At 55.2% G+C, this 23,713-nt stretch overlaps 2 protein-coding genes and 1 long non-coding RNA gene across 9 annotated transcripts; 2 read left to right on the forward strand and 1 right to left on the reverse strand.

The window, feature by feature from the left end:
* Positions 1-564: 564 nt before the first annotated feature.
* NTN5 (netrin 5) lies at positions 565-7,324 on the forward strand. Its single transcript, XM_030873677.2, has 6 exons — positions 565-1,246; positions 4,263-4,451; positions 4,707-4,856; positions 5,281-5,334; positions 5,549-5,629; positions 6,960-7,324. Exons 1-6 carry the CDS (start codon positions 616-618, stop codon positions 7,322-7,324), a joined length of 1,470 nt encoding a protein of 489 aa, XP_030729537.1. The 5' UTR covers positions 565-615.
* Positions 5,687-16,950, reverse strand: LOC132594055 (uncharacterized). Of its 2 annotated transcripts, XR_009560162.1 has the most exons (4): positions 15,780-16,950; positions 15,158-15,289; positions 10,043-10,158; positions 5,687-5,909 (listed from the first exon to the last, which is right to left on the reverse strand). It is a non-coding gene; the product is annotated as an uncharacterized lncRNA (long non-coding RNA). The 2 variants fall into 2 exon arrangements; XR_009560161.1 differs by lacking the exon at positions 5,687-5,909 and having other exon boundaries at positions 9,099-10,158.
* Positions 16,044-23,697, forward strand: CA11 (carbonic anhydrase 11). 6 transcript variants are annotated; one of them, XM_060289733.1, is made up of 9 exons: positions 16,044-17,301; positions 17,829-17,903; positions 18,658-18,800; positions 20,568-20,753; positions 20,985-21,080; positions 21,235-21,307; positions 21,412-21,566; positions 21,800-21,989; positions 23,536-23,685. In XM_060289733.1, exons 1-9 carry the CDS (start codon positions 16,788-16,790, stop codon positions 23,682-23,684), a joined length of 1,581 nt encoding a protein of 526 aa, XP_060145716.1. In that variant the 5' UTR covers positions 16,044-16,787; the 3' UTR covers position 23,685. The 6 variants fall into 6 exon arrangements, with proteins under 6 accessions (XP_060145716.1, XP_060145717.1, XP_060145718.1 ...); XM_060289734.1 differs by having other exon boundaries at positions 16,051-17,301; positions 21,824-21,989; XM_060289735.1 differs by lacking the exon at positions 23,536-23,685 and adding an exon at positions 22,747-22,873 and having other exon boundaries at positions 16,058-17,301; positions 21,824-21,989.
* Positions 23,698-23,713: the final 16 nt, after the last annotated feature.

Consider the following 23,713-nt stretch of genomic DNA (forward strand, 5'->3'; position numbering starts at 1 on the left):
AGCCCCCAGGCTCCCTGGGACCCGTTGCCCCCCACCCTGTGGACTCTGGTTGCCTCCTGGTCTCCCCTTGTGTCCGTCCTCTCTCCTCGCAGTTCCTTCTCCCTGCCTGGCCCTTGCCCTTCACTCACCTCTGCCCCCGCGACTCTGTCTTTGCCGTCTGTGCCTCTGTCGGCCCCTTTCTCCATTTCTTTGCCACTAAGTCTTCATCTTTCTCTAACTCCCCCTCCCCTGCCCACCCGGCTCTTCCTTTCTCCCCCTTGCCCCCTCTTTGGGTTTCCCCATCTGTCCCCGCTCCCTGCCCTCTCCCCAGGGCCCCCTGCCCCTCGACACTGACGGATAGCTCTGGGGTGTTAAGCTACGGATTAGTTCAGGCAAAATTCTCGATTTTGCTTGCGTTCTTTCCCCTTTGGGTTATGTAAACAGTAATTCTCCCCAGATGGAACTATTTTCCTCGCTCAGAAGCAGCCGGGAGGGGTCTGGGGCAGGGCTGGGGGTGGAATGCTGGGGTTCCTCAGGGAGCCTGGGGAGCGGGCTGGAGGCTGACCCCCGAGGGCGGCCTGAGGCCCCCTGCCCAGACACTCGTCTCCTCTCCAGGTACTTGCCTCCGCCAGAACCATGCCAGTGACCTTTGCCCTCTTGCTCCTCCTGAGCCAGGCCAGCGCAGACCCATGCTACCATCCAGGGGGCCGCCCCCGCTTCTGTCTCCCACCAGTGACCCAGCTGGCCAGCATGGCTGCCTCCTGTCCCCAGGCTTGCATCCCCTCCCCGGGGGCGGATCTCGGCCCCCGGGCCACCTGCAATGGCAGTCTGACCCTGGCTTTGGGTGGCCCCTTCCTCCTGACGTCCGTCAGCCTGCGCTTCTGCACCCCAGGACCCCCAGCCCTGGTCCTGTCTGCCGCCTGGGCCACCGGAGGGCCCTGGAGATCACTGTGGCGCAGACCCGCCTGGCCGGGGGCCTTGGGAGGCCCCGAGACGGTGACCTTCAGAGCCCCACTGGGCCCTAAGGCCAGGGTGGTGGCCAGTCACCTCCGTGTGGAGCTCGGGGGCCAGGCAGGGCTGGCAGCAGCAGGAGTGAGAGGCCGCTGCCAGTGCCATGGCCACGCAGCCCGCTGTGCTGCCCGTGACCGGCCGCCCCGCTGCCGCTGCCGCCACCACACCACCGGCCCAGGGTGTGAGAGCTGCCGCCCATCCCACCGCGACTGGCCCTGGCGGCCTGCCACGCCCCGGCACCCTCACCCTTGCCTGCGTGAGTCCTGGGCCCACCCTGACCCGCCAGCTGGCCACAGGGCTCCAGCAGCTGGGCCCTTCTCCCTGAGGGGCAGGATGTTCTCCCCCTCCCCAGAGCTGCATGCCCCTTGCTTCTCCCCATACTGTCCTCCAGCCAGTCCCCCTCTTCGCTTCCGCCCACTCCCTCCCCACCACCTGTGCTGTCCCCAGACTTCCAGCTGTTTACATGCCCATTAGGGGGCTCCAGCGTCTCCCCGACACTTGATCACGGTGATGGTGATATGGATAACATTTCCTGAGCTCCCAGCCCAGGGCCTGGCTTGGCGCAGGTGCTCAGGTGGTATTTACTGAGTGGCTGTAGGAAAACAGGGCAACTGGACATTTTCGGAATCATCAAATCAACCACAGGGGTAAGGATTTATTCATTAGACACATATTTATCCAGCAACTACTATGTGCAGGGCAGGTATTGCATCAGGCCCATTTTACAGATGAGGAGACTGAGGCTAGAGCTGGGAAGTCCCTTGCGCAATGACATGGCTGGGATCTGAGCTCAGGAGCAGAAGCCCAAGGGTCTTAGCTTGTCCTTGCCAGCCACCTTTATGTGCTGTCACACTAGATGTTCTCGGGCAGCAGACACGGGCATGGCCTCAGCAGCCAGCCAGACTGCCTGGGCTCAAATCCCAGCTTCTCTGCTTCCTGGCTGTGTGACCCCCAACAAATGACCAAACCTCTCTTTGCCTCCATTGGCTCACCTGTAATGTGAGGATAGTAACAGCCCTTCCTTTACAGGCTGTAGTGAAAATTCAATACATTAAAATAAAGTCCTTAGAATAAAGCCTGATACAGGACCTGGCACGGAGGAAGAGTTATCTGATTCCGCCAATGTTACCATTGCCCAGACGAGGAGGGTGAGGCCCAAGGGGACGTGTCACTTGCTCTACGTCTCACTGTCAGCAAGGGGCAGTGCTGGGACTGGACTCAGAGAAGGCTTCCGAGAGGCTGGGCCATCCACCAGCCTTCCAGCTGGACCAGAGCTCCCCAGGCCCCACTCAATGCCCTCCCCCATCCTCAGGGCTTCCAGACTGGGCCTGAGTCTGGGCCCTTCCCCATCCCTCCAGCGGCTCTCCTCAGAGACAGCCCTCCTCATCCCACCTCCAGCCTGCAGCCTTGCTAGAGTCTGAGTGTGTTACATGGCCTTGCTAACTCCACTCCATGGATAGATACACACCACACACACACACACACACACACACACACACACACACACACACACACACACACACACACACACACACACACACACACACACACACACACACACACACACACACACACACACACACCCCTCCATTCTCTCGCTCCTGGACCTCCCTCTCTCTCCACCTCACACATCCTTTGCCCCTCTCCCCCTCTACGTCTTCCTGCAATGTCGAGTGGACTAACTTACAGACCATCCCAGCTGTCCTCTGCTCCCCACTCTGTTCTCATCACACTTGGGTCCCCTTTGACCCGCTGTTCTCATCATCCCAGGCCTCTGTCCAGTTGGCCCATTCCTACCAGTAAGATCTGATGCCCCTACAGGGGAGTGAGGGAGGGGAGAATCACGTGGCCTAAGGGTGGGGTGGGGTCCATCCTGGGGGAGGACAGGGCCTGGGAGCTGGGGAGGCTGTCCCTCTGTGGATCACCACATCCCCTCAGGCTGAGCTGGGCAGCCGACCCTCCGAACCTGGGTAACAGACCAACAGTGTTGTGATGGAGAAGGGTCTGGGCAGACAGGATGAGACTAACTCCTGTGGCGGAGCTGTGGGCTTTATAGAATCCAAAGCCCAACTCTACTGATTGATAATCTCAAGAGTGCTGCCATCCCTAATGCCTACAAAATCCCTTGAGAGAGGAACTGAGATCCCCACTGGATGGGAGGACACTGAGGCTCAGAGAGGGGGAGTCATTTTCCCAAGAACACACAGCTGTCCCAGCTCCCTGACCTTCCCGCTACTCCTTGGGGCCCTGCCAGTCCAGGCCTCTCAAACCTCTTGGGGTCAAAAACTCCTTACATATCTCCAAAGAGTGGTCCATGAACTCCCCGCATCGGCATCTCACAGGCCTCTCAAACCTCTTGGAGTCAAAAACTCCTTTCATCTCTCCAAAGAGTGGTCCATGAACTCCCTGCATCGGCATCTCACTTTGGGATGCTTGCTAGACATACAGGCCCCTGGACCCACAGAAGCCCTGGGATGGGCCCTGGCATCTGTGTTGCTCTTTTGAAACATTTCCCCCGTAATCTGGATAAGCGGTAAGGTTTGAGAGCCACTGCTTTTGAAAATCCGATCAACACTCCCCAGCAAGATGTACATGGTAAGTGGGCCTCATGTGAGCTGTATGAGAAGCACTGGAGGGCGCCTGGGTTGCAATCCTGCCTCTGACCACCCCTCAGCTGAGTTTCTTTGGGCAGATGACCTCGCCTCTCTGCCTCAGTGCTCACATCCATAAAATAGGGATGATGACAGCCCCAGTCTCACAGAGCTGCTGTGAGAAGGAAACATGCCAAGCACTCAGCACATGGCGCCTGGCACGTGGATGTGCTAAACGGGCAAGGGCATGCTCTGTGTCGGGTACGGAGTTAAGTAAGCACCGTTTACGTAGGTGGTTGCATTTCAAGATCATGAAGTAGACACTATAAATGCCATTTTACAGCAAAGGAGACTGAGCTACAGAAAGGAGTCGTCACTTGCCCACGGAAACAGTGAGACACTTACACGCGGGGGTCTGATTCCACAGCCTAGGCCCAGAGCCGCCACTCTTCTTTACACCCCCTGGTTTTACACAGACATCCAGCACATTCACCACTCCTCTCGGGCTCATGCAGCTCCAGTCCAGTGCACCCATTTTAAGGATGACAACGAAGAGCATCTAGGACCCACACTTACCTAGGGACCCCCAGGCAGTCTCTTTCCTGAGGGCAGTGGGGAGAAAGCTGGGAAAGGGGAACAGAGAGCCGGGCCTGATGTGCCCTTACTCCATCCTGTTCCTAGCCTGTTCCTGCAACCAGCACGCCCGACGCTGTAGGTTCAACTCTGAGCTGTTCAGGCTGTCGGGCGGCCGGAGTGGGGGTGTTTGTGAGCGGTGCCGCCACCACACAGCCGGGCGGCACTGCCACTACTGCCAGCCGGGGTTCTGGAGGGACCCTAGCCAGCCTATCAACAGCCGCAAGGCCTGCAGGGGTGAGTGCAGCCTGAAGCCCAGCCTAGAGGGAAAGGAGGCAGGCAGGTCTGAGGGGGGAGGGGCCGGGGGCCTGGATCCTGGGTCTGAGGGGGGAGGGGCCGGGGGCATGGATCCTGGGTCTGAGGGGGGAGGGGCTGGGGGCCTGGATCCTGGGTCTGAGGAGGAGTGGCCAGGGAATTCCAGTCTCCTCAGTCCTTGGGGAGGAAGAGGCTGGGAGCCTGCACTGCACATCCCCAGCTCCTCTCCTCATGTAGCCTGCCAGTGCCATCCTATCGGGGCGACAGGTGGTACCTGCAACCAGACCAGTGGGCAGTGCTCCTGCAAGTTAGGGGTCACTGGCCTGACATGCAGCCGCTGCGGTCCTGGCTACCAGCAGAGCCGCTCCCCAAGGATGCCCTGCCAGCGTGAGTCCTGAGGGACAGGGCCCAAGTCTGAAGGGGGGTGGGAAGGAGACATCCCAGATCTCCAGGGGGCAGGTGTTGTGAGGACCTGCTCCGTAGGAGACGGAAGCTAGAGAGTGGAGGCCGGACTCTGAGTCCTTAGGGAGGTGAAGACTGAAAGTCCAGTCTCCTCCATCTTGGGGACGAAGAGGGTGGGAGCCTGGATACCTGGGTCTGAGGGAGGAAGGGGCTGGGGACCTGGGCTTCTGAGTCTTAAGAAAGTGGCCAGGGACCAGGACTCCAGGTCCTGGGGGAGAAAGGCGAAGTGTGCTTCCACTCTTGGGCCTCAGGGGAATAGACATTTGGGGTCTGGAAGCCTGCTTCCTCGGGGGGAGCGGGCTGCGCATGGGAGGCACTAAGGCCCTGTCTCTCCTCTGCTCTTTCACAGGAATTCCAGAGGCAACCACCACCCTTGCTACAACCCCTCATGCTTACAGCTCGGGTAAGACTGGCTGGCCTAGAAACCCCTGGCAGCAAGAGGGATCAGGGATGGGCTGACTGGGCCTCCAGGTGGGGATCCAGGGGTGTTCCACCGAGCCCAGTCCCCAAGGGTTCAGGCACCCCAGCTGTCCGTCAAGATGAAATGCAGGGGATGGGCAGGGGCAGAACGCTGTAGTCCAGGCCTCAGGAGCCCACTGCAGCCTGACCCTCCCCAGACCCTCAGTGTCAAAACTACTGCAATATCTCGGACACCAGGGTACACATGAGCCTTCGGAGGTACTGCCAGCAGGAGTACGGTGAGTGCTGGGGAGGAAAAGGGCCAGCAGGGGCTCTGATCTGCTGCAAGCCGCCCCCTTCTCTGGCCTTCAGTTTCCTCAGCTTAAATGGGAAGGGGTGTTGGACTCTACAGGGCCCTTCCTGATCTAGAACCTAACAGGACAGCAGACAATGGGCAGAAGGGGCGGTGGGGAGGGGCGCTCCCTACCGTCCTAGGTCTCCTCTCTCCCCATGTTATTGGCCTTGCAGAGTTTCACGATCTCCTTCAGCCTGACGTCTCTGAGGGAGGGAGGTGGCCTCCTGAGGATGGAAGGAGAAAGGGCAACTGGTTGAATGGAAGGGATCCTTGCACCGTCTTGTCTGTCTCAGACCCCCTGCCTCCTATCAGGGTCTGAGATATCGGAGCCCCACTCCCACAGACTCACCCCACAGTTCCCTAATCCACCAGTCCACACCAGCCCCCGACCCCAGGGCCTGTGGCTGCAGGCTCTCTTGGACAATGAGTTCAGCCCAGTCCCAGTTACTTCCCTCAATGGTATAGGATCCCAGACCTCTCCTCCCTGAGGCTCAGCATCTGCCCACTAGTGTCCTTGAACTTCAAAGGTGGAGGCTTCTCCCCCCACCTCCCACAGGGATCTTCTGCCCCAAAGACCCAGCTTGTCTGCCAGAGTCCTGCTCCCAACACGTCTCACCTCACCCCCTCAGAGAGGACACGTCTCTGAATCACCACTAGTATGACCTCCACCCTCAGCTTCCAAGGACTGATCTCCTTCTGGCCCCCAAATTAATCCTAAATGCAGATCCCTCCCATGGCAATACCCCTGTTTTCCAAGGGCTCTGTCTGCTCCTAATACCTTCTGACCCCTTGGCATTAGAGATCTGGACTTGCCTCTTGGGCCTTGTTCCCAGCCCCACCCACTGCAGGGTCCTCCTGGGACCTCTAACCCTTTAAGTAATCCCTGTACCCACTGCTTCTAATATGACCCCCCAAAGCACCCCATCTGGCATATTCCTGGTAGGCCCCTGGGTTCCTCGCCCTGTCTGGCCTCCCTCTCCAGAGTAACCCCCACCTCCCCCGCCTTCCCAATCACAATCCTGTGACCCAACCTATCGCTCCATAAGCCCCACTCTCCTTGCTTTGACCCATCTCCCCAGAAAGATCTCACTCCTCACAGCACACAGCCAGACCCCCAGACCTCTCACTCTCAAAGGTTCAAGGTCTCTCCCTACTGATGCGATCCCGGAAGCCCACTCTCGGGTCCCGGGCCCCGGGCCCCTCCCCACCAGGACTGACCCCACGGGACCCGGAGCCTCCCCACCGCCCAGGCCTGACATCTCCCCTCCCCGCAGTGCTCCGTGCGCAGGTGCTGGCGTCCGAGGCGGCGGGCCCGGCGTGGCAGCGGCTGGCCGTGCGCGTCCTGGCTGTATACAAGCAGCCGGCGTGGCCTGTGCGCCGCGGCGGCCAGGACGCCTGGGTGCCCCGCGCCGACCTGGCCTGTGGCTGCTTGCGCCTGCGGCCCGCCACCCACTACCTGCTGCTGGGCAGCGCGGCCGCCGGCCCCGACCCCGCGCGCCTCGTCCTCGACCGCCATGGCCTCGCGCTGCCCTGGAGGCCGCGCTGGGCCCGGCCGCTGCGGCGGCTGCAGCAGGAGGAGCACGCTAGGGGTTGCCACGGCCTGCGGCCTTCGACCCCGAGCCCCGAACCCAGGATCTAGAGCCGGAGCCAGGCGGCCTCAAACTCCAAGGGAGGGACTGGAAGCAACCGCCAGAGGAGTCTTCTACCTCGACGGTGCGTCCCCCAGCAAGCCAATCAGACGCCGCAGAGCCCCTGACGTCACTTGCATGTGCCAGCACCGAGGAGGCATGAGGGACTTTTAAATAAAGGTGGCAAACCTCTTGGTCTCTGGCTAGGACACTCGACCTGTGACCTACGCAGCTAGTCCCCTCAATAAAGTCTCAACTCTTGGGGAAAGTCGGCTACAGACCCCTGACCTGTGCTGGGAGGGTATCTGAGGGGCAAATGAAGAAGGCCACGAGGAAATCCGTGGAGCCGAATATGGCTACAGCTCTCTGACAGAATAGCCAATCCAATGAAAAAGCTGGTATGACGTCACTGGGTGCTAGTCAGATTTATATTGCCTGACGATTAGTTAAAGCTGGTGGGAGGGGAGGGTGGCTAGAAAAGGCGGGAAATACACCTGAGGAAAGCACAGCAGTGTCAGATTTCCAGAAAGTTCCAGATTGTGAAACACTTGGTTTCTGATGGCCCCAGGATGGTCTCTGAGAAAAGAATAATGGAACTTTGAGTGACTATCTGAAGAGGGTTCTCATGGGTTCACCTGGTCTTGAAGCACAGCCTAAACCCTTTCCTGAGGGAATAGCCAATTGGGAGCCACAGAGTGGTGTGACGTCACTTGGTGCTAAGCAGAATTCGATTCCACCCAACAGCTGGGTACCTACAGGCCAGAGGGATGGGGTTAAAAAGGCAGGAAGCTTAAGTACTATGGAATGGAAGGCCGTCAGGGCCTATGATCTTTCTTGTCACCCTGGCCTCTGCCCCCACAATCAACAAAAAATTTCAAATTTGGGTGACCTTGGTAGGAGAGAAAGTGAGCTAGTACTTTGAAGGAATCTCAGACAAAGTGATATGACTTAAGGTCCACTGGTGCCTAGAGAGCAACCTATTCTTTCCCTGAGAGAAAAGCAGGCCTCTTAGCCAATGGGGAGTCAGGCTGGGCCATGATGTCATTGGGTGCTAGGCAGAGAGAACAGACCCTCCCGCCAATGTTCTGGGTATGCTCCTGAGGAGACTAAGAAAGGCAGGAAATAGCCTTCAGGAGGTGGCTGACCCCCAAGCTACCAATACTATCCTATATATAGGGAGGCTTGCCTTTGGCTTCCAACTGGGCCCTGGGTGCGGGCATATCTGAAGCAGGAGTTAGGAGTCTTTAAGGGTTTTTCTAAGAAGAGTTCTGTGTTTCAGAAAAGTTCTAGATTTCTTTATCTTGCTCTTTCCATCCTTTCTCAAAATCAGTTCAGTCGGGCACCTACCCCACTACTTAACCCTCACATCTACTTACAACTTTAATAATATATTGGCCAGGGACTTCCCTGGTGGTGCAGTGGTTAAGAATTCGCCTGCCAATGCAGGGGACAAGGGTTCGAGCCCTGGTCCGGGAAGATCCCACATGCCGCAGAGCCCGTGCGCCACAACTACTGAGCCTGTGCTCTAGAGCCCGTGAGCCACAACTACTGAGCCCTCGTGCCACAACTACTGAAGCCCACGCGTGCCCAGAGCCTGTGCTCTGCAACAAGAGAAGCCAACGCAATGAGAAGCACACGCACCGCAACGAAGAGTAGCCCCCTCTCGCTGCAACTAGAGAAAGCCTGCACACGATGAAGACCCAATGCTGCCAAAAATAAATAAATAAAATTTAAAAAATATATTGGCCAGCTATTTTACCAACAAAACTGAGTTTATTAGGGACTAGCAGAGAAATCACAATCAGCGATACGCAAAAATGGGTGACCATAAGCAAATACAGAGAACAAGCAAGGGGAACATGCTTTTATAGGGAAAAGAGGAGAGTTGGGAGGGGCTGCAATAACCAAAGAGTCCATTGGAGGAAACTGGGAGTCCAAAGTATGGAGGCTTCACATTGGTTGGCCTGCTACAGCCTGACTGGCTGAGCTGCCCTGGATGGAGAGAAGTTTTCTTCTTCCTTCTGATAGTAACCTAGAGGTACCTTCCTATCACAGATGTAGGTTTACTTCTCTCCTGTTAATTGAGGTCTCCTGATGGGATCTGAGAGCGCCCCCTACAGGCCTGTCCCAACTCCAACTCTACCTGAGGTTTCTTCAGTTACACATAGTAAATATGTTCATAATTCAGCCTTTTTTCTTTTTTTTTACCATGTCCACTGCTACCACCTTGATCCAAGCCATCACCACTCTTTGCCTGGATTACAGGTAGTCCCCATACTGGTCTCCCCACTACCCTCTTAGAGTCTTCTTCACACAGAAGCTAGGATAATGATTTAAAACCTAAGTCAGACCCCTGACCTAGGCGCCAGTGGACCGTGCTGTTACTATGCTCAAAACTCTTGTCTTCCCATCTTTCTCAGAATAAGATCCAAAGTCCTTGCCCTGCTCTACAAAACCTTACTTGGTCCACTCCCACCCCATACCTGACCTCACCTCTTACAACTTTCCCTCACTCACCCCTCTGCAGCTACACTGGTCTCCTTCCTGTTCCTTTAAAAACCAAGAACACTCTGCTTCAGGGCCTTTGCACTTGCCCTTCTCTCTTCCTGGAACACACTGCCTTGTATAGCAGCAAGCTAGTTCCCGTACTTCATTAAGGACTTCCATTAGTCAGGTTAGGCTAGCCCTGTTGGCTTGACACAACGAGAGTTGATTTCTTTCTCATGTACCTGTCCCATGCAAGTCAGCAAGGGGCGATTTTCCACACAATCATTGAAGCACCCAGGCTGAGAGGCATCCACCGTCTTGTCACTGCATCAGCTGCAACCCATGGTATCCTTGATCACTGAGGAGGGGGGCGAGAGAGACAGACAGACAGACAGAGGGTATTGAATGGTCCCACACAAGAAATAGATGCTTTTGGGCTTCCCTGGTAGCACAGTGGTTGAGAATCTGCCTGCCAGTGTGGGGGACACGGGTTCGAGCCCTGGTCTGGGAAGATCCCACATGCCGTGGAGCAACTGGGCCCGTGAGCCACAATTACTGAGCCTGCGCGTCTGGAGCCTGTGCTCCGCAACAAGAGAGGCCGCAACAGTGAGAGGCCCGCGCACCGTGATGAAGAGTGGCCCCCGCTCGCCGCAACTAGAGAAAGCCCTCGCACAGAAACGAAGACCCAACACAGCCAAAAATAAATAAATTAATTAATTAAAAAAATTAAAAAGAAATAGATGCTTTAGCCCAGGAACGACTCTAGCCCTTCTACTCACAGCTCATTAGTCAGGATTACAGTTGCACAAAGGCAGGAAAGCAGAATTCTCCTATGTGCCCAGAAAGAGAGAAGAACCAGTGTATTAGTTTTCTATTGATGCCATAACAAAGTAACACAAATTCAGCTGCTAAAACAACACAGAGTTATTCTCTGACAGTTCTAGAGGTCCAAAGCCCAACATGGATTTTACTGGGCTGAAATCAAGGTGTCAACAAAGCTGCATTCCTTCTGGAACCTCTAGGGAAGAATGTTTCCTTTCCATTCCCTGCGCCTAGATGCCACCTGCATTCGTTGGCTCATGGCCCCTTCCTCTATCTTCAAAGCCAATAATGGTAAGTCGAGTCCCTTTCACACTTAAGATTTCTCCTGCCTTTTCTTCTCTTTCTCCTCCTCCTCTTCCTCCTTCTTTTTCCTCTCTTTTTTTATTTTTTATTGTTTTGCGGTACGCGGGCCTCTCACTGTTGTGGCCTCTCCTGCTGCGGAGCACAGGCTCCGGACACGCAGGCTCAGCGGCCATGGCTCACGGGCCCAGCCGCTCCTCGGCACGTGGGATCTTTCCGGACTGGGGCACGAACCTGTGTCCCCTGCATCGGCAGGCGGACTCTCAACCACTGCGCCACCAGGGAAGCCCACAAATCTAAATCTTAAAAAAGAAAGAAAGAAAGAAAGAAAGAAGCAATGATAGAGGCAAGGAGACTTAGCATCCATCACACAAGTAGCTGGCAAGTAGCCGGCCTTCAAACTTAGTTCTCCAGAGCTGAGCTATCCAATCAGTAGCCACTGCCACATTGGTGGTGGGTGGATAACATATCCGACAGAGCAGATAAAGAATATTTCCATCATCGCAGAAACTTCTATTGGACGGCACTGCTCTAGAGACGATTTTCATGAAGTGTGTGGCCTCTGGAGCCAGACCGCCTGGGTTCAAATCCCTCTCTATTCCTCAGTTTTCCCATCTGTGAAATGGGGGTGGTGATGATGATGATAATAGGAAGTAACCCACAGGGCATATTATGAGGATTAAATGAATTAACATGTGTAGGTAATGGGCTTAGAACAGTGTCTGGCCAGAGTAAGAGCCATTGGAGTTTGTTTTTATTATTTAAACACTGGTGGCCACACATCCCCCAGGAGAGGCGAACCCAGGAGGTGAGAACACAGATCGGGAGGATTTTTCCCAGGCTCCCCCAGAGAGTTAAGAGCAGGGAAGGAGGGGCGAGGAGGCCAAGAGGGGCTGTGGGAACCACCCGGGCCCGGAGAGTCCTGGCCTTGCTCCCTCCTACGCAGGGGTTGGGGACGTAGGAGACAAAAGTGAGGAGCGGGGCAAGCCGCATATGTTCTTTTTGACCCAAACTTTGTTCCCAGTGCCTGAGACGAATAGGCGTGAAATTCACATCTGGGACCCACCTCCGGCCTGGCCATTCCCTCCCGCCTCTGGGCATTGAGCCCAGTCTGTCTTGCTGCTATAATGGAAGCAGCACAGGTGGCTTCCAGAATTCAGAAGAGGCCCCTGCCCACCGCAGCATCACTGATGGCTTCCTGAAAGAGCAGACTCCTGAAATGCATATGAGCTGAGCACGAATTTGCCCAGCAGAGGAGGCAGAAAGAAAGGCCAAGTTAGAAGTTACAATTTGTGCAAAGGTCCAGAGGCCAGAGGGCCCGGTGTGGTAAGAGAGGAGAAATGAGGCTGGGGATAGGGGGTAGTCAGGGCATGTGGGGCCTCTAAGACCAGGCTGAGGGCCTGAGTTTTTCCCCAGTGCCTCTGGGGAACCCTAGGTGGTCTATGACCAGAGGATCAGCCCTGTATGAGAAACAAATGTGATATGGACCATCACAGAGGTGGCTCCGTTCACTGGGCCAGCCCCAAGAAGGCCTTGAATACAGCCTGCAAGTCAGGAAACTTCTCTCAGAGGATGTGACGTCTGAGGTAGGTCTTGAAGGACAGAGGAAGGATTTGGACATGACAAGAAAGGTGGAGAGGTGGGGACTTTGTCCAGAGGTGCTGGGGAGCTATGGGAAGGCTATAACTAGGGGAGAAGTGAGGTCAACTCTGAATGTAGAAGACCCCTCCGGGGTCCCTGGAGGGTAGACTGGAGGGGGAGGGAGACTGCGGTGGGGGAGGGGCTGGAGGGAGGATCCTGGTGGGAGAAGATGAGTTCTGAGCCAGGGCTGGGATGTTATGGGGACAGAAAGAGGGTCAGGAAAATGTTACCTACACTGGAAGACTTCCTCTTACCCCCATGTAAGAAAATCTTTTTCTTAGCCATTTCTAAATGCAATGCCACAGTCCCTATATTTCACTTCATTCACTCACTTATTCATTCATTCAACATATTCTCCCAAGTTCTCCCTGGGAAATGCTGGGACTAAGACCTGAGTCAGTCCCCGGATTTGCCCTGGAGGAGCTCCCAGTCTGGGAGGGTGAGGTAGGAGAGAGACCTGGGTACAGTCACATTGGTGTGATGTGTAATAATGGGGGCAGCACAGGGCCCAGGCTGAGAGGTCAGGGAAGACTTCTTGGAGGAGGTGAGGCCCTCCCTGGGCCTTGAAGGAAACCCAAGTGTCTCCCAGGCTGATGGGAGGGGTGAGAATCTCTAGGGAGAGACATCAGGAGCATCGTCTCATTCAATCACGCCCGACTTCTCTCCTGAGGACGCCCATGTCCTTTATGTAGGGTGATGCCGGGGACCCAGAGATGGGTCGGGCCTGGGCCCTGGAGGAAGGGCACACAGGAACACAGTCCCTCTCCTAATGAGATCTGTGCTCTAATGGAGGTACCCAGGACATTGAGAAGGTCCACAGAAGACACAGACCTAGCCTGAAGGTCAGGGAGGGCTTCCTGGAGGAGGAGAGTCAAAGTGTGGGAAGAGCCTACTCTTCCTGTCATGTCAGTCTGTCTTCTCTCCCTCCGTGTATCTCTGGTTCCTTCATTGGCTCTCCCTGTGATGAGTTCCATGTCTTTCTCATGATGTCTCCCAATCCCTGGGGTAGGCGGCTATAAAAAATTACCACAAACTGCACGGCTAAAAATAACAGAAATTTATCCCACAGTTCTGGAGGCCAGAAGTCTGACATCAAGGTGTGGGCAGGGCCACAGTCCCTCCGAAGGCTCTAGGGGAGGATCCATCCTTGCCTCTTCCAGCTTCTGGTGGCTCCTCGTGTTCCTTGGCTTGTGGTTGCATCACCCCAATCTCTGCTCTGTCTTCACATCACCTTCTCCTGTGTCTTAAATCTCCCCCTGCCTTTCTTTTCCCTTTTTCTTTTTTTTAAGTTGAAGTATAGTTGATTTACAATATTCTGTTAGTTTTAGGTGTGCACAAAATGATTCGGTGATATATATACATATGTATAGATATATCTATATTCTTTTCTCCTGATTCTTTTCCATTATAGTTTATTAGAAGATATTGAATGTAGTTCCCTGTGCTATACAGTAAATCCCCGTTGTTTATCTATGCCTTTATTTTATAAGAACTTATCACTGGATTTAGGGTTCACCCAGACAATGTGGGATGATCTGATGTCAAGATCATTATCTTAATTACATCTCCAAAGACCCTTTTGCCAAATAAGGTCCTATTCACAGGTTCTGAGTGGGCATGTCTCTTTTTGGGGGGAGGGAGGCATCAGTCAACCCATGACATGTTGGGTGAGTTACTTCCTTCTCTGAGCTTCGGGGTTCTATCTGTATAATGGGGCTAATACTAACCCCCACCTGATGGGGCAACTTTGAGGGTTAACAAAACCTAAAGAGTGCGTGGTACAGCCCCAGTGTCTAGAAAACTCTCAATCAGAGTGGCTTCCATTTATTTATTTGGTTGCGCCGGGTCTTAGTTGCGGCAGGCAGGCTCCTTAGTTGCAGCTCGCAGGCTCTTTAGTTGTGGCATGCATGTGTATCTAGTTCCCTGACCAGGGATTGAACCCAGGCCCCCTGTATTGGGAGCGCGAGTCTTAACCACTGCACCACCAGGGAAGTCCCTGGCTTCCATTTCTTATTGATTTATGTGTCTGTCAGAGCTGGGTTCTTCTGCCAGTCTTTTCCTGCCACTTCCCCGTAGTCTCTGCACATATGTCTCCATCATATTTTCTCCATCCTTCTTTGCTTCCTTCCTGTATAACTCTGGGCAAGCCCTTTGAGACTTGGCTTACTCATCTGTAAAATGGGATAACAACATCTTCTCTTTCATAGAGAGGCTGTGATGATTACATGAGTCAGTTCATAGAAAGTGCTCAGAACTTTGCCTGGTATGTAGTAGGTACTTTATGTGCTGGCTGCTATTACTGTAATTATTATTATTACTACTGCTGCTTTGGTTTCCTTTGCCTTGACTCTTTTCCCTGTCTCCGCAGCTCCCTCTGTCTTCAAGAGTCTCTCTTGACACATTCCTGCCTTTCTGAATAAGTGTCTCACCAACCTCTAAGCCTCACGGGCCTTTAAGAGTCTGTCTCTCTCCATTCCTCTCTCTCTTCCTCTCCCCACCTGTGATGGTTTTAAAATAAGCCCACATTCTTTGATACCCCTCTGTTCAAGAGGAGGAGCTTAATCTCTTTCCCTTTGAATGTGGGCTAGACTTACTGTTTCACCTCCAATGAATAGAATAAAGAAGTGGTGGTGTCAGGAATTCCCTGGCGGTCCAGTGGTTAGGACTCGGCGCTTTCTGCTGGGGCCTGGGTTCAATCCCTGGTCAGGGAATTGGGATCCTGCAGGCTATGCAATGCAGCCAAAAAAAAAAAAGGGATGATGTGTTACTTTGGACATAGGTCATATAAGACACTGCTTGCTCTCTCTCTCTCTCTCTCTCTCTCTCTCTCTCTCTCTCTCCCCCTCCCTCTCTCTCTCTCTCCAATCACTCGCTCTGAGGGGGAAGTCAGCGGCCATGTTGTGAGGACACTCAAGCAGCCCTATGGAGGGGCTCACCTAGTGAGCAGCTGAGGCCTCTTGCCAAGCACCATGTAGGTGAGCTTGGAAGTAACCTTCCAGCCCCAGTCAAGCCTTCAGATGACTGCAGCCCTGGCCAACAGCTTACTGCACCTTCATGAGAGACTCTGAGTTCTCTGTTGTTATCTGAGCCAGAGCCACCCAACTAAACTGCTCCAAACTTCCCACCCCTCAGAAACCATGACATAATAAATATTTGTAGCTTTAAGCCACTGAGTTTTAAGATAATTTGTTATGTGACAAGGGATAATGAATATACCTTTCTTTCTCGTGTTTTCTCTGTCTCTCGATTTCTGACTCTCCTGGGTGTCTCCATCTCCCTCCATCACAGGTCCTTGAAGTCCATCTCCAATTCTCTATCCCTGAATGACTCTGTGTTTCTGAATTCTCTTTAGTCTCATCCTTCATGTCAGCTGACCTGTTTCTGGGACTCTCTCCCCCTATCTGGGTCTCTCTGTCTCTGTCCATCTGTTGGTCTCTGTTCATACCTCTTTCTCTGCATGAGTGCGTCTCTTTATAGATGTGCACGTGTGTTCGCCTCGGTCTCTGTCTCCTCCTCTCTCTGCCCCTTGCTCTGGGTGAGTGTTTCTCTGTCGCTCTGTCTTTAGATCTCTTTTTCTGTTTCTGTCTCTCCCCACACACCTCCTGCCTGGCATCTTGCTCTTCCATCTTTAACCTGGTATGTGGGACTCTCTCTCTCCTCTCTCTCTCTCTGTCTAGGTCTCTCTGCTTCTATCTCCAAGTTTGTGTGTCTACATCTGTGTCTCTGTGGGTCTCTGTATCTCTTTCTCTGCCTCCATCTGCATCTGTCTCCTTTTGTATTTTTTCCCTGTCATTCTGGGGGTCTCCCTCTCTCTGTATCTCTCTCTCTTCTCGGCGTGTATTTGTTTCTGTATCTCCTTCATTCAATGTATGTAAGTCTCTCTGTCTCTCTCCTGCCGCCACCACCTCCCCCAGCAGCCCCCCAACCGCCCCAGCCTGCCCTCTCATCTCTACCCTGCATCTCCCTCCACCACGGCTCTCCGTATCCACCTCAGGCTCCCCTTCCCTTCCCAAGCCTCCACTGTTCCCTGACCTCACCTCTGCTCTCTCTTCTCTGCCTTCCCGGCTCCTCCAGCCTCTCTCTCTCCCTCTCCAAGTCTCTGCCTCCCCCTCCTGGTCAGCCGCCCACATCGCGCGCCAGTCTCCCAGGGGATCCCGCCGCCGGGTTAAGGGAGCCCCTGGCGGAGGCCCGAGTGATGCATTGGGCGGGGGGCTGCAGGCACTGATGCAGGCTCCAACCTGGGTCCCCGCGAGCTGGAAGACGCCGGATCCTCCGGGGCCAGCGGCCCTGAGAGGGAAGACATCCGAGGACTCTTCCAGCTCCACCTTAAGCGCCCCCCTTCCCCCTTCTGCGGAGGATGGAAACTGCCAGCTCTTGGGCCCCAGGTGTCCGGGCCACCCCCGCCCCCATGGCCCCAGCGCGGCTGGGAGCTGGGGACCATCCCCCCAACGACCCCTCCATCCTGCCCCTGGGGCATCCCACACACACACCCACGCCAGCCCAAGGAGGAGGGTTTTCTGCTGTGAGAGCTCCCCCCACCCCGAAACAACGATAGAAAAATTAAATAACAGCAAGAGAGAAAAGAGAGGGAGGGGGAGGAGGGAGGAAGGGAGGAGAGAGAAGAGAGAGACGGAGAAACCGAGGAGGCAGGAGAGGAGGAGGTGGGGAGAGGGAGAGGAGCTGGAGGCCGAGCGGGAGCGAGGGAGGAGGAGGAGAAGGGGAGAGAAGCGGGATGGAGGTATGGAGTTAGGTGGCTTGCGAGAGCGTAATGAAAAGAGAACGAAGAGGGGGGTGTGGATTAGAGACCCAGAGGTAACCCGAGGGAGAAGCATAAGGCAGAGAGAGTAGGAAGATCGGGAGGTAGAGGGAGAAGGAGGGTTCGGGAAAAGAGGAGAGGAAGGGGAGGCATAGAGAGGGAGGAGAGGAGAGAGGAGTAGGGGCGTGGGGGCGTCTCAGTCCCCGGCTGCCTCAGTAACTGGGGAACTGGGACTCCCTGTGGGTAGGAGAGGAAGGCTGGAAGTCCGGAGGGGTCGGGGTTCCACAAAGAGAGGAAGAAGCTGAGAGAGGGCGGGCCAGGGCATTGGGAAGGGGTCGCCCCGAGGCCTCCCGGGGATGGGGGGTGCAGCTCGTCTGAACGCCCCTCGAGCGCTGCTACTCTGGGCCGCACTGGGGGCGGCAGGTAAGGCCTGGGGGTTGGGGCAGGAGCCCCTGACTGGGGTGGGGGAAGGGTGCCAAGGAGAGGGGTTCAGGCTGCTCTCTCCCCAGCTCACATCGGACCCGCACCTGACCCCGAGGACTGGTGGAGCTACAAGGATAATCTCCAGGGAAACTTCGTGCCAGGTGCAGCCAGGGCGGGGACCCAGGAGTCTGGGCTGCCGGGCGCTTTCTTCCTGAGACCCAGGAGTTCTCTCCTTCCCGCCCCCGACCCCCGCAGGACGCAGGAGTCCCATCCCCTTCCTTCCTCCCTCAGGAGGCCCAGCTTCTGAACCCGAGGGGCTCAGCATGGGACATTATACATTAGCATTTCAAGTAGTGAGTGGGAGGGAGTGGAAGGTAAGGGAGTGTGGGGCTGGAAAAGTGTGTGTGTGTTTCCTGGGAAAGAGGCAGGTAGGTCCTGGCTCCTACTGAGAACCAGAGGTTCAGTGGCCCCGTTGCCCACCTCGTCCAGCCCTCTCTTGCAATTCCTTCTCCCCACTACATCCATTATCCGGCTGTGGTACAAGTGAGATGAAAAGAACTACAACTCCCATGGGCTCTGGGGCAGGCAGGCACTGGATGGGTAGGCTGGCAGTCTAGGGGCTGCTGGGAGTTGTAGTTCCTTCCCCAATGACAATTTAAGATAGGTTTGATCAAAGAGACTTGGAGGTGTTGGGGGGGGCGGGGCGGTCCTTAGGAAACTCCTCCAAGATTCTTCTAGGACCTAGGATTCTGGATCCCAGCCCCCTCCTCCCTCAAAGCCAGGAGTCCAGATTCCCAGCCCTTCGTCTCCTGGGATCCAAGGAGTCCAGACCACAGCCTTCCCAGCAGATCCCAGCCTTGGGATCCAGTCCATATTTCTGACTCCCTTTCCTCCCTGCCCCACACCTGCTCCCAGGGCCTCCCTTCTGGGGCCTGGTGAACGCAGCCTGGAGTCTGTGTGCTGTGGGGAAGCGACAGAGCCCCGTGGATGTGGAGCTGAAGAGGGTCCTTTATGACCCCTTTCTGCCCCCGCTGAGACTCAGCACAGGGGGAGAGAAGGTAAGGGGCCTGGAGGGCGGGGTTACCGAATCCACTGGGGCTGGGCCTGAGTGGAGGTGGGGGGGCAGGGCTTTCAGTTGGGAGGCTAGCCTTGGGGAAGGAGGCCTACAACACAAGGGGTGGAGAGGAGGCTACTTACACTCCACAGCGGACCACCAATTGTTCCCTCCTCAAACATGGCTCCTAGTCTTCCCATCTCTTAGAATCAGTGGTAAAACAGACTCAGTGTGCCAGGCGCTGTTTTCAAACTTGATAAATCCTCTAATTTTCACAACAACCCCATGAAATAGGTACAATTATTATCCTTATTTTATGGATGCAGAAACTGAGGCATAGAGAGGTTAAGTTACTTACCCAAGGTCAAACACCTAGAGAGTGCCCGGGCTGGGATTCAAAGCTAGGCAGTGTGGTCCCAGAATCCATGCGTTTGCCCGCTTTGCAATACCATTTGTGGGTTTTTTTTTTGGCCGCGCCCCGCGGCATGTGGGATCTTGCTTCCCCCACCAGGGATCGAACCTGCACCCCCTGCACTGGAAGCGCAGAGTCTTAACCACTGGACCACCAGGGAAGTCCCGCAATACCATTTCTCATAAGAGGTGGCACTACCGTTCACTCAGCCAAAAGTCTCAGAGCTATTCCCCATCTCATTTCCTCCCTCACTCCCATTTCCCATCCATGTCCTTTCTAGACTTCTTGCTAAACAGCATTTCACTTCTTGTCCCTCCACTGCTCCCACCATCATCTTGCACCTGGACTGGTGCCATTGCCTCCTTGCTGGCCTGCTTCTCTGCCTCCTGCAATCCATTCTCCATCCCACAGCTAGAGAGATGTTTAAAAACACAAACCAGATCATACCACTCTCTCCTACTCAAAATCCTTCTATTAGGACAAGTAATAACAGCACACACTTACATAGTACTTAGCACGTGCCTGGCACTGTGCCAAGTGTGTTACATACATTCAATTATTTAAATAAAAATACAAAATACCCCATCATTGCCCACAAGGCTGTGCACCATCTGGCTCCCATCACCACTCTCTCCTTTGCTCACTGGGCTCTGGTCCCACTGGCTTCTTCACTGTCACTAAAATAGGCCATCTCAGGGCTTTGCACTGACTGTTCTCCCTTCTGGAATGCCCTTCTCCCTGCTCCTTGCAACTAACCCCTCCTTATCCTTCAGGTCTCCATTCCAATGTCACTTCCTCATGGAAGCCTTTCTTGACACCCCACCCCCATCCCAATCTATGGGTCGTCCCCCCCTTTTTTTGGCTGTGCTGCTTACAGGATCTCAGTTCCCCAAGCAGGGATTGAACCCAAACCCTGGCAGTGAAAGCGCAGAGTCCTAACCACTAGACTGCCAAGGAATTCCCTGGGTGTCCTATTATACTTTATCAGAACTCCCAGTTCTCCCCAGTGTGAGCATAGGATGTAATTAACTAAGCATTTACTTATATGATTCAGAATTTATTGTCTGTCTCTCCTCCACTGGAGCAGAAGCTCCATGAGGCCCAGAATTTTTGTCTACTTGCTCATTGCTCTCTTCCTGGCATCCATGGCACATAGTAGCAGCTCAATAAATATTTGTTAATTAAATTCACCAGTATTGAGCACCTACCATGGACCAGCCCAGAGTCTGGAAAGACATTAGTGTTCAGACTATGCTGAATGATTAAATGTTTGTTGGCAGAGGGAAATGTACGAATGGAAAACAGTAGGGAAAAGGTCTTCTCTCTGCATCCCTGTGAAGGCCTCCACCTCTCCCACAGCTCCGGGGAACCCTGTACAACACCGGTCGCCATGTCTCCTTCCTGCCTGCACCCCGGCCTGTGGTCAATGTGTCTGGGGGGCCCCTCCTTTATAGCCACCGACTCAGTGAACTGCGGCTGCTATTTGGAGCGCGTGATGGAGCTGGCTCTGAACACCAGATCAACCACCAGGGTTTCTCTGCTGAGGTGATGCCTGATAACCTCTGACCCTCGACCTTCACCCTGAGTCGACCCAATTCCTCCCACCTCACCCTCCTCTTAATGCCTCATCCCATCCTCCTCCACAGAACTACCCCCGCAACCCTGAACACTAATCCTTAACCTGACTTGGGACCCCAAAGGCCCAGAGCTGCACCCATTGCCCATTCTGTCCCCCCTGTCTGCCAGGGGACCCCACTCTCTGTGCTCCCCTCGCAGGTGCAGCTCATCCACTTCAACCAAGAACTCTACGGGAACCTCAGCGCCGCCTCCCGGGGCCCCAATGGCCTGGCCATTCTCAGCCTCTTTGTCAATGTAAGCCCAGGCAAGATTCGGGAGGGAGGGGCTGGAACCTGGGGTCTGAGAAGAGGGAGGCTGGAAGGCCCCAGACTCCGGGGTCCTAGGGGAGGAAGGAGTTGGGGGCTTGGACTTCCGGGTTCCTATCTCCTCACCTCATACTTCCCCACAGGTGGCTGGTAGCTCAAACCCATTCCTTAGCCGCCTCCTTAACCGGGACACCATCACCCGCATCTCCTACAAGAGTAAGTCCCTGGGCATTGGAGGGTGGAGAGGGTGGGGCTGGGGTGTGCACAAAGGGGAGTTCAGCAGGGGCACCCCTCTTCACTCTGACCTGATATTCCCGCAGATGATGCCTACTTTCTTCAAGACCTGAGCCTGGAGCTCCTGTTCCCCGAATCCTTTGGCTTCATCACCTATCAGGGCTCTCTCAGCACCCCACCCTGCTCGGAGACTGTTACCTGGATCCTCATTGACAGGGCCCTAAATATCACCTCCCTCCAGGTGACCCTGGCAGCCCATTGCGCCCTCCCTGCCACCCCCAACCCGTTCCTTGGCCTGGGTGTCCCCTTGCCTCACCTACCCTCCTACCCCCGGTTGAGAGGGAACTGGAGGGGATTCGAGAGTCTGACAACCCTGGAGCATCTGGTGGGGGCTGCGCAAGACCCCGCCCACCCGCTCTCGGGGGCAGGGCTTCCTGCGTGACGTCACCAGAACCATTCATTATTCACTCCCAGTTTCCCAACCCGCTTCCACGGCAGATGCACTCCCTGAGACTCCTGAGCCAGAATCCTCCGTCCCAGATCTTCCAGAGCCTCAGCGGTAACGGCCGGCCCCTGCAGCCCTTGGCCCACAGGGCCTTGAGGGGCAACAGGGACCCCCGGCACCCCGAGAGGCGCTGCCGAGGCCCCAACTACCGTCTGCATGGTATGATCCAGTCTGCACCCCCTCCACGTCTTGGTCTAACCCGCCTATGTGTCTCCCCTTGGTGTCTCAATATGATACAGTCCTACCCCCCTCTGCTGCTCTGTATGATCCAGCCTCTTGAGCTCTCACTCGCTCTTTCTCCCTTCCCCCTTTGTGTCAAAGTGGTACAACCCACCTCCCGGTCATAGACCATTGCTGGTCCATGATTTGTCTTCTTCGCTGCTTGCAACTTGGTGTATAACCCGAGCCCCCTGGTTTCCTTATGGTACGATCAAGTACTGGTCCGTGGTGCCTATTACTATGGCTTTCCGAAATGGTACAGCCCGAATCCTTTTCCCTGTTTTCATGTGGTACAACCCACCTCCCTTACTGAGAAACAGCATGGTACAATCCCCTTCCCCCCCCACTGCTTCCTCGTGGTTCAGCCCAGTGATCTAACGTCTACCTCTCTGGCTTCTCAACATGGTACAGCCCATACCCCCCACCCATGAATACCTTCACGTAGTTCCACTAATGCTGAAACCGGATGTCCCTATTCCACCCTCCTGCTGCCTCCCTATGGTTCAGCCCAGTGCAGTATAACCATTTCCCCCAGCTTCTCAACCTGGTACATTCCGGTTCCCCCTTCGCAGCCCTCCCTGTGGTAGAGCCCCGGGCGGCCCACCCACCCACCCCCATCCCCGCCCCCTGCATGCTCCCTTCAGGGTCCATCCTATCGTGCCCTAAACTAACGCCCCCCACCCGTGTCATCTTACAGTGGATGGTACCCCCCATGGTCGCTGAGACTCCCCATCGAGGATTGCGCCTGCCTTTCCCAAGCCTCCCCACAAGGGGGGGAGTCACCCCCAAAACAAAGCTATTAAAGGGACAGAATACTTCCTGTATCTCAGTGGTCTGATTCTAGGGGCGGCGGGGAAATATTTGGGTATTAAAGAATAGCAGCCTTCTTCTAGAAACCAATCTCCGTCTTCCTAAACCCCACTACTCGGTTTTTTGGCTTCCCGTTTCCCGTCATTTGGATTCGCGGCTCCTTTAAGCGGCTCTTCTCCCCTCCCACCCCTTTACCCACCCTCCCCGTCAGGCAGCACGCGCAAAGCCATGTGCTTCCCCCTCCCGTCTGCCTCATTGGCCCAAACTGGGTCACGGTCCCGCCCCCAACGCCGTCTCCCATTGGGTGAATATAGGTCAGGGTCCCGCCTCCCTCCAAAAGGCAAGGTAACTTCACGCACTGAGACCCTCTCTCGCACTCCCAGGACTTGGCGGATCCAGGGGTCCCATTGGCTGTGCGTCTAGAGGGGTCAAGACGCCATTGGCCCGCGCTTTCAGCCGGAGGGAGGCACGCGGCTGGGGTGCAAGGCCGGAGTCTGGCGGGGGCCGAGAGGAGGGGTTCGCTCTGTGGCGTCGGGTGTTTTGGTTTGGCTTTTTTTTTTTTTTTTTCCGCGAAAGAAGTTTGCTTTGGCCACGCCTCAAGGCAGCCGCCTCCTCCTGCCCTCTCCCCGGCCCTCCGCGCACACCTCTTGGTGCAGATTGCAAACCTCCTTCCTAGGAGAGGGCTGCAGATTTTGCAAGAGCCAGGCTCACCCACCTTGTAGAAGGAGCGCCTTGTGTCCCCTTGAACCCTCGGTTGCAAAGAGCCGGCCGCCTGATTTGATCAGCCCCTCACCCAGACTGTATGGTCTCCTGGGACCCTCTTGAGTTGCACGTTTCTGCACCGAGGACTGCAA

This window comes from Globicephala melas, chromosome 19, assembly GCF_963455315.2.
Source record: "Globicephala melas chromosome 19, mGloMel1.2, whole genome shotgun sequence".
In the NCBI taxonomy this organism is placed as follows: Eukaryota; Metazoa; Chordata; class Mammalia; order Artiodactyla; family Delphinidae; genus Globicephala; species Globicephala melas.